This window comes from Propithecus coquereli, unplaced genomic scaffold, assembly GCF_000956105.1.
Source record: "Propithecus coquereli isolate 6110/MARCELLA unplaced genomic scaffold, Pcoq_1.0 Scaffold300, whole genome shotgun sequence".
NCBI classification, from domain to species: domain Eukaryota; kingdom Metazoa; phylum Chordata; class Mammalia; order Primates; family Indriidae; genus Propithecus; species Propithecus coquereli.
Window position 1 is genome coordinate 1,241,307 of NW_012148620.1, and position 15,396 is coordinate 1,256,702.

Below are 15,396 nucleotides of genomic sequence, written 5' to 3' on the forward strand. Positions count from 1 at the left end.
AAAAACCAGAAGATCTGCAAATATGTGGAAATTAACACACTTTTGAACAATCAATGGGTCAAAGAAGAAATCAAACAGGAAATCAGAAAATACCTTGTGGCAAACAAAAACAAAAACACAACATATAAAACTAATGGGATGCAGCAAAAACAGTACTATTAAAGAATTTTATAGTGACTTCATTAAAAACACCTACATTAAAAAAGAAAATCTCAAATAAATAAAATAACTCCATACCTAAAGAACTAGAAAAGGAAGATCAAACTAAGCTCAAAATTAGCAGACTGAAGGAAACACTAAAGATTAGAGGAGAAAGAAACAAAGCAATCAATACAAAAAAAGTAGAAAACAAACTAAGAGTTGGTTTTTTGAAAATATCCACAAAACTGACAAGCTCTTAGCCAGACTGAGAAAAAAAGACAGGACTCAAATAAAATCAGAAATGAAACAGGAGATATTACAACAGATGCCACAGAAATAAAAACGATTATAAGACACTACCATGAATAATTCTATGCCATCAAATGGGATAATATAGAAGAAATGGACAAATTCCTAGAAACATACAACTTACTGTGATGGTTAATTTTATGTGTCAACTTGATTGGGCTAAGGGATGCTCAGATAGCTGGTAAAACATTATTTTTTGGGAGGGGTGGTATTTCCAGGAGAGATTCGATTTCAATCAGTAAACTGAACAAAGAACATGCCCTCATCAATGTGAGTGGGCATCGTTCAGTCCATTGAGTGCCAGAATAGAACAAAAAGTCTGAGAAAGGGCAAATTCTTTCTCTCTTCTTCTGTTAGGATATCTATCCTCTCCTGCCCCCAGACATCTGAGTTATTGGTTCTTGGGCCTTTAGACTTGGATTGAATTACATCATTGATTTTTCTGGTTCTCTAGCTTGCAGATAGCATATTGTGGAACTTCTTGGCTTCCATAATTGCATAAACCAATTCCCATAATAAATCTCCTCTTATATATCTACATATATAAAACCTACTGGTTATGTTTCTCTGGAGAGCCCTAATAAACCTACCAAAACTGAAATATGAAGAAACAGAAAATCTAAACAGACCTATAACTAGTAAGGAGATTGAATCAGTAATAAAAAAACTTTCCAACAAAGATAAGCCCAATACCGTATGGCTTCACTGGTGAATTGCACCAAACATTTAAAGAAGAACTAATACCAATCCTTTTCAAACAAAAATGAAGAGGAGAGAATACTTCATAACTCATTTTATGAGGGCAGCATTACCCTGGTATCAAAGCCAGAAAAAGTCATTACAGGAAAAGAAAACTACAGGCCAATATCCCTAATAAATATAGACGTAAAAATTCTAAAAAAAAAAAAAAAATCCCTAGCAAGTCAAATCAACAGCATATTAGAAGGATAATATACCATGACCAAGTAGGATCTATCCCTGGAATATAAGGATGGTTCAACATACAAAAATCAATCAATGTGATATATCACATTAATAAAAGCAAAATAAAAACCACATGATCATCTCAATAGAAACAGAAAAAATATTTTCACCCTTTCATGTTTACACTCAACAAAATAAAGAACAGATGAAAATTATATCAACATAATAAAGACCATACATGAAAAGCCCACAGCTAACATCATACTCGATGGTAGAAAACAAAGCTTTCCCTCTAAGATTAGGAACAAGGCAAGGATGCTCATTCTTGCCACTACTATTCAGCAAAGTACTAGAAGTCCTAAGCAGAGCAATTAGATCAAAAAACAAGGAAAGAAAGAAGAGAAAGAAAGAAGGAAGGAAAGAAGGGAGGGAGGGAGGAATAAAAGGTGTCCAAATTAGAAAGAAAGTTATCTCTGTTTACAGATGAGATGACCTTACACGAGGTCTGTCCTGAAAGTATCCAGCCATGTAATATGAAAAATGGAGATATTTATTGAAGAACATACAAGAAACATTGTACAATTGTACACAGGACAATAATGCCTCAGTCCCCTCCAAAGTAGGCACCTTGGGACCTTTGTTGATTGCAGCCCCTACACGTTCAACATTATCAGGTGTTCTGCTTGTTGCAGGCCTACCAGAACACGAATCACTTTCAACAGATTCTTGACCATCGTTGAACAGTTTGTGCCACACTTTTATTTGCACTGAACTCATTGCATCCTCCCCAAAAGCCTTCTGAATCATCCAAGTGGTTTCCTCAGAGGAATGTTCAAGCTTAACGCAAAATTGGATGTAGATTCGTTGTTCTACTCACTCAGTCATTTTGAATGCGACAGCCACACAGTACACATGCTTACTCAACAGCGTCTAGCACCCCACTGACTAGTAGAGTGAAGTCGTCATTGTTCACACATGCACATTCTAGTCCACTCTCCTTGGCTGCCAGGTTCATCGATGTGGTGCAAACCATTCCCGTTATATTAACAATAGCTGGATACTTTCTGGATATACCTTGTATGTATAAAACCCTAATTATTTCACACAAATACAAAAAAACTATTAGAACTATTAAATTCAACAAAGTTTCAGGATACAAATCAACACACAAAAAATTGGTTGCATTTCTATACACTAACAAAGAACTATACAAAAAGGAAATTAAGAAAACAAGCCCATTTACAATAGCATCAAAAAGAATAAAACACTTAGGAATAAACTTAACCAAGGAGGTGAAAGACTTGTATACTAAAAACTATAAAACCTGCTGAAAGAAATTAAAGATGACAAAAAAAAAAAAATGAATGGAAAGATATCCTGTATTCATGAATTGAAAGAATATTGTTAAAGTGTCTATACCATACAAAACAATCTAAAGATGCAGTGCAATCCCTATCAAAATCCCAATAGCATGTTTTACAGAAACAACAACAAAAATTCTAAAATTCATATGGAACCACAAAGGACCCTGAATAGCCTTGAGAAACAAGGACAAAGCTGGAGGCCTAACATTTCCTGACTTCAAAACATATTACAAAGCTACAGTAATCAAAACAGTATGGCACTGGTATAAAGACAGACATATAGACCAATGGAACCAAATAGAAAGCTTAGAAATACATCCACACGCATACAATCAAATGATCTTCAAAAAGGGTGCCAAGAACACACAATGGGAAAGGACAGTCTTTTCAACATATGGTGCTGGGAAAATTGGATATATATACACACAAAAGAATGAAATTGGACCATCTTATATCACACAAAAAATCATCTCGAAATGGATTAAAGATTTAAATATAAGACCTGAATTATAAAACTCCTAAAAGAAAACAAGGGAAAGGCTTCTTGAAATTAGTCTTGGCAAAGATTTCTTTTTTTTTTTGGAGACAGAGTCTTACTTTGTCACTTCGGTAGAATGCAATGATGTCATCATTGCAGGTAGGTCAATGCAACCTCAAACTCCTGGGCTCAAGTGATCCTCCTGTCTCAGCCTCTCCAGTAGCTGGGATTACAGGCAAACACCACCATGCTCAGCTAATTTTCCCATCTTTAATAGAGATGGGATCTTGCTTTTGCTCAGGGTGTTCTCGAACTGCTGAGTTAAAGCAATCCTCCTGCCTCTGCCTCCCAGAGTGCTAGGATTACTGGCATGAGACATTGCACCAGGCTAAGATTTCTTGCATATGACACCAAAAGCACAGGCAACAAAAGCAAAAATAGACAAGTGGGACCTTGTCTACAATTCAATAGCAAATAAATAAATAAATAATTTGATTTTCAAATGTGCAAAGGACTTGAATAGATATTATTTCAAAGAAAACATATGAATGGCCATCGGGTATATGAAAACATGGTCAACATCACTAATCATCAGGGAAATGCAAATCAAAACTACAATGAGATATCTCTTCACACCTGTTAAGATGGCTGTTATCAAAAAATAAACAAAATAAAGTAAAACAAAAATAGAAAATAGTAAGTGCTGACAAGAATGTGGAGAAATTTGAATCTTGTGTACTGTGGGTGGGAATGTAAAATGGTGTAGCTGCTCTGAAAAAAGGAGCTCCTCTAAATGGAGGCGCCTCTAAAAATTAAAAATAGAACTACCATTTGACTCAACAGAACTACCACATAACCTCAGTATAGAACTAACATATAATCGACTTCTGAATATTTATCCAAAAAAAACTGAAATCAGGATCTCTAAGAGATATTTGCAACCCCATGTTTACTGCAGCATTATTTAAAATAGCCAAGAAGTAGAAACAACTCAAATGTCTACCAACAGATGAAAGAAATAACAAAATGTGGTACACACATACAATGGAATATTATTCAGCCACACACAAAAAAGCAAATCCTGTCATATGCTACAACACAGATGAACCTTAAGGACATTGTGCTAAAATGAAATAAGCCAGTCATAAAAGGATAAACACTGCACAATTCCACTTATATAAGTTATCTAAAGTAATCTAGCTCATCAAAGCAGAAAGAATGCTGGTCGCCAGGGCTTGGAGGAAAGGGGATAGGAGGAGTTGCTACTTAATGGGTACAAAGTTAGAGATACGCTGTACAACATTGTGCCTATGGATGGAATGGGAGGTCGTTATGTTAAATGAAATAAGCCAAGCACAGAAAGACACATACTGTATGTTCTCACTCATAACTGGGAGCTAAAAATGTGGACCTCATGAAGATAGAGTATAGACTGGTGATTAGCAGAGGCTGGGAAGGTAGAGGAAAGGGGAGGATGAAGAGAGGTTGATTAACTGGTGCAAATAAATATACACGTAGATAGAATAAAGAGGACATGGCATTCAATACATAGCTACGGTGGCTACAGTTAACATTCATCTGTCATATATTTCAAAATATCTTGAAGAGAGTAATTTGAATGTTCCTAGTATAAAGAAAAGATAAATATTTAAGGTGATGGACATCCCAATTACCCTGATTTGATTATATGAATGTACCAAATTATCATATGTACCCACAAAATATGCACATCTGTGTCAATAAAAATAAATAAAATAATGAGAAAATAAAAAGATTGCCACCTCACCCCCATTAAAATCCCTCCCCAAATCCTCCCCTAAAATGCTGTAGTGTACACTTAAAAACTGGTGAAGAAGGCAGATCTCACGTTGTGTGTTTTTTACAATAAAAAAAATTCAACAGATGAGTTAACAGGGTTAAATACAGCTGAAGAAAGATCGATCTAAACATACTACCTACAGTTAACTGTAGTGGAAATTGTACTACAGATTGTAGTACAGCCAGGCATGGTGACTCACACCTATAATCCTAGCACTCTGGGAGGCTGAGGGGGGAGGATCACTTGAGCTCAGGAGTTCAAGATTGTAATACAGAGGAACAATGAAATAGAAGAAAAAATTAATGAGAGGTTAAGACATGGAGGACAGAATGAGAAATATTAGCATATCTAATAAGAGTGACAGAAACACTAGAGAGAACAGAGGTAAGCTAATTCAAAGAGATAATGGATGGTGCATTTCCAGAATTGATGAAATATGAATCCACATATGATGATAGAGACAGACAAAAAAAGATCGCCTACCAACTGGCAGATGACTTCTGAACAGAAACAATGGAATTAAGTCGACAGTGGACCTTCTGAGCAGTGAAAGAAATTAAAACTATCAACCTAGAATTACAGACTGAACAAAGCTATCTTTCAAGAAAAAGGGCAAAATATGTTTTCAGGCTTAAGAAAATTTATGACTAACAATCCTCCACCAAAAAGACTTCTAAAGATGTTCATCAGGAAAAGGGAAAATGACCCCCACAAGAAAGTTTGAGATGAAAGAAATAATAATAATAATAATAGTAACTTAAATATCATGTGGCTAATTCTATATAACCTGTACTTTTTAAAAAAAGACTTAATAATAGCATATATGTCAGAAGTGAAGTAATAGACATTAAAGATATTTCTTCTCTGCATGGACTGCCCTGTACCCTCACTTCAGAGACCACTGGTGTGGATTATATACATACACCAGTGTTCAGCTACAGTAGACAGCAAGGTTGGCTGCAATCATTTCAGAAGTCTTGTTAAAACCATGAGCTGAGCCATAAAGCTGCAGTCCCCAACCCGGTCTGTGGCCTGTTAAGGACCAGGCCGCCACGTCCCTCCCACCTCTACCCCACACACCCACAGCCCCACTTGTGGAAAAATTGTCTTCCATGAAACTTAGGAAGGAGGGGTCGCACAGCAGCAGGTGAGCAGCTGGGAAGCAAAGCTTCATCTGTTTTTAAAGCCACTCCTTATCTCTCACATCACTGCCTGAGTGCCACCTCCTCTAACCCACCTCTGTCCATGGAAACATTGTCTTCCATGAAACCGGTTCCTGGTGCCAGAAAGATTGGGGACCGCCGCCATAAAGGATTTATAAGTTTGGTATGAAAGGACGAGGGCAGGGCACTCCAGACAGAGGAAACAGTAAAGGTTTAGAAGTAGATCTAAAGATGGCATACCCTGTTCTTCCTCTAATAAAGCATATCACACCATTTCATATGTTCCTCTAAAATCTCTACGACAAAAACAAAGCAAACAAAAAAACCACCTCCTAGAAGCAATAGCATGAGTAGAGTAACAGTGGAAGATGTCAGAGATTTATTGGGTAGGTCACTTAATTTTCTCTCTGAAGGCTTCAGCCTCTCAGATTATTATATGTAATGTCTACCCTTAGCAATGTCACTAATATATTTTGATGATAAATGAAAAAATGCAAAGGCAATGTTACAATACTGATCTCTTACTACTCTTTCTAGTCACATGCTGGTATTGGCAATACAAAATAAAGGAGACAAAGTCAGGCAGCAATTAGAATACAACGTGATAGGTACTGTGACATATGAGGGACTCACAGGGTACTACGCAAACCCACGGGTAATGGCAAAGGCATGCTTTCCTCTCACCTTTTCACACTATGAACAATTATTCCCACAGGACAAATTACTAATGGCCACCTTAGTGACATTAAGTAATCGTTATCATCATCATCCTCAATTTCAGATCTATCAAAAGAACTCACCATCAAGAGTTTTTTTATTAAAGATTTTTTTAAACAAACCAAATTCAACTTTAAAACATCCCAAGAAGCAGTCAAATCCATTTTCTTCATACTGATCAAAATTTCATCACAGAAAGCTAGATTGGACATGTTTGATGCATAAAAATTAGCATAATCTGAGTCTTTCCAAAACACTAAAATTTTTTTGTTTCATTAAAAAACACATAAGAGTAATAGTAATATATTATCTATATCCATGCTGGAATTATCCAAGTATAATCTAACAAAAGAAAATAAAGATAAATCTTTCCAACAGTCATTCTCTTCCTGGACTTACTCTTTACAACCTAAAATAAACACATTTTGCATAGATTCTATTATCTGCAACATGTATTTTCTACTTTATTATGAAGTGTTTATTGCCTTAAAAGTTAATCATTGGTTGTTCTGTTGTATTCAGCCAGTTGAAGCCTATTAACACAGCACTCACAAATCATTCTTCTAAGAAAATACCCCTGAAAAAGTATACACACAATGTTCTCAAAGAAAAGCAATTCTTTCTCATTCTACTATATTCAGTAGTACTATATGAGAGATCAGAGCTATAACATTCCCCTTTTGAATTTTTTAATTTTTCCTGAATATGTATTAGTGACATTGGGAAGGGTAGACATTACATATTCCCAAGGATACAAAATCCAAATGTATGTATGACCAAAGAAATTTCTGTATTAACTGCAAAGGACAAAAAAAAACCAAGATAGCTTCTTAAATTACTGTATTTGTTGATTTTAATTTCTAAAGGTAATAAAATGTTTTCAGTTACTGTCTTTGATATTCCAAAGGACTTAGAACCCCTTAATAGTCATACAAATACAAAATTTTCGTAACTATTTTTGAAAATATATCACCTAATTGAAAATCACTACAAAAAATGTATATTTTGACTGTCATACTAGCATTAATATATTGGCTAACAAGTAGGTTTGTTACTTTATTTCATAGATGACAGGTAAGAATAAATAACACTATTCACTATCAACCAGAAAATAGAGACAACAATGGTAATTAAATAGCCATTAGTAGTGGCCCCTTTGATAAATATCTATAACATTTATAAACCAATTTAGCCTTATGTATACAATGTCTTCTACTGTACATTCTTTGTTTGGGATTACATTTATCTCTCCCGTAAACTCCTTGAGGGGAGAGGCCTTGTCTTAAATTCTACTTCTGTATCCCCTTCCTGCTAGTTCAAAAATAGCTGAGTGCATACTTATTGATTAATTAACAGCCGTAGTATAACAGATATTTTCCATGGCAATTAGAAGAAAATTAGAATGTGGGTAAAGTAAGCTAAATGGAGATATTGTTATGTACGGCACAGTAAGGGATGAGACCATAAAAGTGACTTTGAAATATCACGTTCAGAAACAGCAAATGAGTTCATACAGCACGTTTTCAGAAGGTACTCACGACGAAATTTATCATACTATTACTGCTCAGCTTTAAAATCCTCCTTTTTTTTTAGTCTAACATGAGAGGCTGCATTTTGAACTATTCCTTGATGCATATTTCCATTAATATAATGCTATCTCATGTCTGTATAAAGTACCTTATTCATTCAAGTATGAGGAGAGCTATACTATTCAAAATCCAAAAGAAAGTAAAAACAATGTATTTTCCACTCCTCCTAGGTTAACATATCCAGCATTTTGCTAATAAAAACAAAGGTCATCATCTGTCTCACTTTTCATTCACACTCCTGAATGACAGGAATTTTTATAGAGTTCCTGTTAGAAAAATTCTGTGCCAACTTGGCTGTAAAATCAGCTTAAACCAAAATTTCTCATCTTTTTCTCTGACCTGTCCAATCTCTCAATTGAAATTATGTATCAATTATATTTTTCAAGTAGTTATGATGCATAATAATTAAGTTTTAATTTCAGATAGCAGCCTTACTATCTTTACCATTTTAAATGCACTACACTAGAGAGGACAAAAGCATGCTCTGAAACATCTTCACAGGTCCTCTAACAATGGTCTCTTACTAGCATTTCTCCTCCCTTCACATAATTATATTAAGTTTCTGTGCTCCCCTACTCTCCAAGATTAAACAATCTGCTTATACCCCCCTCTAACAACTCAGAAGTGAGCTTGTATCTCTTCTCTCATGTCTTTTGTCTAAGAATGCCAAAGCACTTCATTATTTTATTTTACCAACCCTATGAAGTCACTGGTACATCAAAAGCTGGAGGGCTGATGAGTTAACTAGACAACCAGACATCTCTGGACAGCAGACCAAAACTGAGTACTCCTCTAGCTCCTTAAAACCAGTCGGAAAATCAGACAAGGCCCTATTTACAGATCTTGAGGGTTTTAAACAAAAGCAAAAAACATTTCCCACAAAGGAACTTGCACACATACACAACTGTACTTTTCAGAAGGTGGAAATACAACAGATCATGTTCTTTTGGTGTTTTCAAGAGTTTAGACACCAGGGATATCTGCATCTTGATAAAAACTCCTGAGGGCAATTTGATCAAAGACACAGAAAATCCTTCCTTCAAAGAAATGCCCCTTGTGACACTCCAAGAAGGAGGAGAGAGATTTAAAGTAAAACCTGCCCTGAATCATTACCACTGACTTGAGGAAGAGATTAAAAAGCCGTTGGCTTCATATGGCTTTTAAACATTTTGCTGTAACCCCAGGGCCACAGAAGCCGTGAAATTCTTCTACTCATCTCTACTAAAGAGCATCACAGCCGTATAAACTCACATACACATACACACATCTCTACTTCCACTCCCATCCTTCTGCCTTTGGCGCCCATGACCCCAAATGTGGACACCAGTGCTTCAAAAAGCAAAGTCATGGGGCAATGCGGGGAGGGGGTGTGTGTGCAAGGACTGAAAGACTGAAAGATCCAGAAAAGCAGAGGTAGCTGGCTCGTCTGTTATCGTAAAGCCAACACTCATTCGGGTGGGGATACAGAATGCAGAGGTAGAAATAAAGCAATCCTGGATGCCCACTCTGCCATCTCCTTCTGCCTCTCTGCCCTCCATCACCCCATCCGCTCCTGGAGGACCACCTACGAGCGAGAGGGCTCCACTTACAGTCCCCCCACCCTCACCCTTGAGGGGAAAGCAGCGAAATGGGGTTGCAATGAAGAATAGGGCTGAGCAGTTGGTAAGGGTCACGCCGAGCTCCAGGTGGAGACCCTGCCGCGGGTGGCCGCACAGGGGCACTGGGGATGGCCCAGGCGAAGGTGAAGTGGGTATCGGAGGAGGGTCTCGCCCCGGCCGCTCCCGGGGGAGGCTCCGGTTACTCACATTTTCCGTGTCCCGCTCGTTCACCGTCGGCAATGGCGTCCGGGCCGACATTTTGTGCGGGCGACGGGGTCGGGCCTGGGTCTCGCCGGCCGGGCTGGGGTGCGGGCCCCGGGGGCTAGAAGAAGGGAGTGTGGACGCGAGCAAAAGGCCGGGGCCGGGGCGAGCGGCTCCCGCAGGCCGCGGGGCGGTGCAACAAGCGGCCCCGGCGGGGCAGCCGGAGAAGAGGACGCGGAGGAAGAGGAGGGGGAGCCGCTTCCCGCGGCGGCGGCGCCGGGGGACGCGGGCAGTAACGAGGGAGGGCTCCGGGCGAGGCGGTTGCCCGGCGCTGGCCGAGCGGGGAGGATGGCAGGATGCGGCGCGAGGGGAGGGAGGCAGGGAAGGGGAGGCGGGAGGCGGCGGCCAGGCCCCACTAGGCTCTCCGGGCCATGAGTGAAGGTGAACCCGGAGCCTCAAATCACTGCCTGGCCCGTCCCGGCGAGCGCGCCTCGGCGTCGGAAGCCGCGGCCCTGACAGCGCCGCCCGCGCCGCGCCCCGCTCCTCGCCTCAGGTGTGCGGCGCCGCCCGGCCCAGCCGCATCCACGCGCCCGGGGCCCAGCGGCGGCGGCGCCCTGAGCCCCCGGCGCGAGCGTCCCGGCTCAGTCCGCGCGGTCACCGCCCCCGTCGCCGCGCCTCAGCCAGGAGGAGCGGCCCGAGCCGGCTGCGCGCGGAGCGGCGGGCGCGGCACGCAGCGTCCAGAGGCACTTGGCGGCCGCCGCCGGGTGGGCGGGCGCCAGCCGAGGGGGCCTCTCCATTCATTCCCTCATTAGGGATGCGGGGCCGCCTCCTCCTCCTCCTCCTGCGCGCTCTCGCCCGCCTGTCCCAGTGTTTATTTTTGTTTCTTGCCCCACCCGCGGAGTTTACGGTCGTCTAAGAGCCTCTGGTGGTTTTATTTTTATTCATGTTTGGTTTTTGCCGGGTTGGAATGAGAGGGAACCGATGCAAATAAGTGGCCTTAAAAAATTTTTTTTGTTGTTCGTTTCATTGGGGAAGAATTGGGTACAATTCTGCCCTGGATCTTACACCTTCTCTCTCCTACCTCAGGACTTTTGCCATTCTTAAATTCTACTCCTCTGCCCCGGTTTCCATGCTTTCTCAGGTCCCGTCCTCGCCTGAGCCCTCTTTCAGTCAGTCCCCTTTTCTCGGGAGCCGTTAGGTTCAGGGTCATCCTCATGGTTGGGCAAAGGGCACAAAAGCCTTCAGAAGCGCCAGCGGCCTCGGCCTCCGAGGGGCGGCTGGAGAATCCTTAGTGCAAGGGGCTCAGGCCCCGACGGCGCAGCCTCCTTAGGAATGGAGCCAGCTAAAGAGGTCCCCTGGCGCCCCGCTGCACCCCCAGAATGGGTGAGACCCAGGAGTCACAACGTTTACCCTGGCTGATCGTCACTTCCTGGGACTCAAGGAAGTATCACTTAGGCGAGCTCATTTAGGGAGGGTGGACAGCTGTCTCTGATTTTGGCCCTGTCTTATCCCTTCCAGGTGGCTCCCTTACCCTTCCACCCACCTGCCATTCACTGCATCCTGCAGACATCACTGTCTCTAGAGCGTTCATTGTCCAGGGCCCATTAGCCCTTTGTAAGCAACGCTGCTTCTTTTCTATCTCATCTGAGAGGTTACATTTTGCATATTCAGCCTCTAAGACAAAAACCTTAGCATCTTTCTATTTCTCTTCTTTCCAATATTTTTTTCTCACTTCCTTCCATGGATGGACAGGAAAATAAAAGGAGCAATAGATAGGAGGGGATAGATCCATTTTTTAGCTATTTCCATAAGCCTCCAATCGAAATCTTATGACGGTGGGAAATTCCTCCTGTCTCCTGAAGTTCATTCATTTGAAGGAAAAAATTCTTGCACCAGATGGTTTTTATCCTGACTCATTAAAGGTTGTTTCTGAAAAGTTAACACTCGACCCTTGAAACATGGGTTCGTTCAAAAGACCTAAAAATAGCAAACACAAAAATCCTCTGAGAAAAAAAAATTCTCACTCAATATACGTTCGCTTTTTGAACACCATCTATGTATTTATTTCTTTAGCATTTTATCTTGTAAGCAATTTCCAATTTTACAAAGCAAATGAAAATCACAAGATCCCTTGGTGGTCATCACTCTTCAAACAGAATTTAGGTTATGGGACTGCAAGGCCACCTCCTGAACTGTGATGTGTGACTGGGAATGCCAAGTTTTACAGTCCCTCTGCAGAGATCCAGAATCACCAAGATGTCTCGAAGTTGCCAGGGCATAAGCTTGTACTTTCCTTATCAACTAGAGCGTCTGTTGCCTACAGAGGCTGCGAATACAGTGTCAGCAGCACCATTGACTGCTGCAGCCACACAAGAGTACCTTGTGTTACAACAGTACCTGAGTTAACCTGGAAATAAACAAATATCTGTGAAAGGGTGTTCAGCCCCATTGGAATATGAATTATTCCTTCAGCTGGTAGCTTGGATTTTGCTCTTCAAAGTATACGCACATATCATGTCATAATTTTATCCTCATGGTGACCCTGACGGCATGTTTATTTCCATTTTATAAAATTCTGCTAAGTCGACTTATGCACCAGGTTAATAAGATACAGAAGATAACTGAAATATGTGATACTGTTCAATTTGGCACCAGTCACCAAACCCACAGGTTCACCCCCCTGTGAGGTATAATGGCTAATTAGAGACAGAGCTCAAAGGAGAGCCCGGGATTCTGACACAGTGGCTTCCACAGGCTAAAGTGTATATTAAAAGCCGCGGACAAATCCCTTAGCTATATTTTCTACACTGTGCTCGCATGCTGAAATTTACTGAATATTATGTAATAATAGTAAGGAATATTTATTTTTTAAGTCATCACCCAAAGAAAGTTTAATAACAGTGGAATTACATTCAAAGGGAGTCATTACTGGGTAACTAAAATCCGTAATTCTAACTAACAAAATAGACTAGAAACAACTCCATCTATCTAAAAAATAGCATTCAAATAATCCTTATTAATACCCACAGTTTTTGGCTTGGTATATAATGAAAACTAAGTGAAAATGCATTTTGCATAGGTTTTAAAAAAAGTCATTGTGTTTTTCTAAAAGGAGTTACTGAGTGTGTACCCCTATGTGAGCTCTTCTCCCCTTAAAATGGCATGAGGCAGTATGGTGATGGGATCAAAACTATTTAACCCTAGTCCTTAGTAATGAAAATGTTCATAAGCAAAATTTTCTTTTGTCACTATATATAGCTTCTGTGCCTATGACTATGGAGAAAGGACAAAAGGAATATTTTGAGGCTTTGAGTAATTTTCTTTAGGGTTATTAACCAAATGTGGCATATTCAATTTAGAGGTTTCTAACTTAATGTGTTAGGGTAATAAAAGTTTCAGAAGAAATTTGAAGTACTGACAAAACAAAAGAGAAATAAAGATCTACTCAACCTACCCTGAAATGTAAATTGCCTACCATCAGCATTGTGGAGTAGAATTCTAGAAGTACACTGTCCAATACTGTAGGTACTTGCTACATGTTGCTATGGAGCACTTAACATGTCTCTTGAATTTTAATTTGATATAATTTTAAATAATTTAAATTTAAAAACTGGTTTGATTCTGTGATTGGAAAATTTTAATTATGTTTGAAAAAACTGAAGTATATGAATCTACCTTTTCAACTATAAATTTTCTGAAATCTAAATACAGATCACGTATTTCTGATGGAAATTTATCACCTGAATTGGGATATGCGGTAAGTATAAAATGCACATCAGATTTTTAAAGACTTAGGAGGAAAAGAAGTAGGAGTAAGATATCTCAGTAAGTATTGTAATGATTACATATTAAAATGCTAATATTTTGATATATTGGGTTGAATAAAATATATTATTAAAACTAATTTCAACTATTCCTTTGTAATTTTTCAAATGTGGATACTGAAAAATATAAACTTATATATGTGGTTTTCATTATATCTCTGTTGGACAGTACTTCTCTGGTCAAAACTGAGAATGAAAAGGTTTTGTTGGTGAAGAATCAGAGGCCTTGATTAGAACCTATTAATAATTTGTTCTGTGGTAAAGTGGTACCCAACAAGCATTCATGGGGTACTGCTCTACCACATGCCACACTGTGCTGTTCAAAGGGAATATTCTTCACCTATAGTTACCAGTAGTTAGCCTTATAACACTCTTTTTAAAGAGCTAAGTGGGAGACATGTCAAATTCATGACTGTTAACAGATTGCAGTCATTTGTAAGCAAAGAATTTATCAAACATGACAGATTCAGCAGAGTTAATAGTAAACTCTTAAAACTGCATGTTTCTTATATCATGTGCTTTAAATGAATCTAATGTCTGATAGACTTGGCCAGGCAATTTATTGAGGGCATACTTTGTTCCAGGCACCACAAGGCTATTTATAGTCTTTCATTTAACCACATAAGAAAACTACAAGATGAAAAGTTGTATAAGGTAACAAAGAGCTGACCCAGCTAAAGAGAAACCTGGTTAATGTCCATCAGGAAAGAATAATCAATTCTTTTCATAAATAAACTGGGTTCTGATTGCATGCCTATATCGAATAAGGTAGATTTTTATTCTGTCCGCGTTCACCACTTAAAATGTAGAATCACTGAAATGGACAAGGGCCTCAAGAGAAAAGATATATTGTATTTTAAAAACTATATAAAGCTGCTGCCTTTTATATTGTATATGTGGTCATAGAAGGACTAAAAAGTCCTTGTTGTTATTTAAACTGTATTTATCTTCATAGCCATCAATATATACATAGCAGTATCAACCCAAGAGTCAACCAGTGTGCTGTTTAGGTTGTGCCACTCCACACTTTACCAATAGAATCTCCATCTGAGAAATGCTTACTCTCGTTTGCTTTCCCCACAAGCGCTCTAAGGTCAGCAATGTTGGACTGTTTGGATTTCCCCAGATATACCCTACTGCTTGACTCCTCTGGGCCTTTGAGTCATTTGTTCTGTCTTCCTGGAATGTCCTCTCCTCTTTTCTACCTGCAGGCATCAGAGATGATCCTTAAAAACCTTCTTTCGGAACCTTCTCTGACATTCTTATTCC

At 39.5% G+C, this 15,396-nt stretch overlaps 1 protein-coding gene across 1 annotated transcript in view; it reads right to left on the minus strand.

Annotated features, from left to right (window-relative positions):
* Positions 1–10,375, minus strand: part of MARK1 (MAP/microtubule affinity-regulating kinase 1) — a 177,002-nt gene extending 166,627 nt beyond the window's left edge. Inside the window, exon 1 of the mRNA XM_012649669.1 lies at positions 10,310–10,375. Coding sequence (XP_012505123.1) covers positions 10,310–10,360 — 51 coding nt within the window. The 5' untranslated portion in view covers positions 10,361–10,375. The remainder of the gene's footprint in view (positions 1–10,309) is intronic.
* Positions 10,376–15,396: the final 5,021 nt, after the last annotated feature.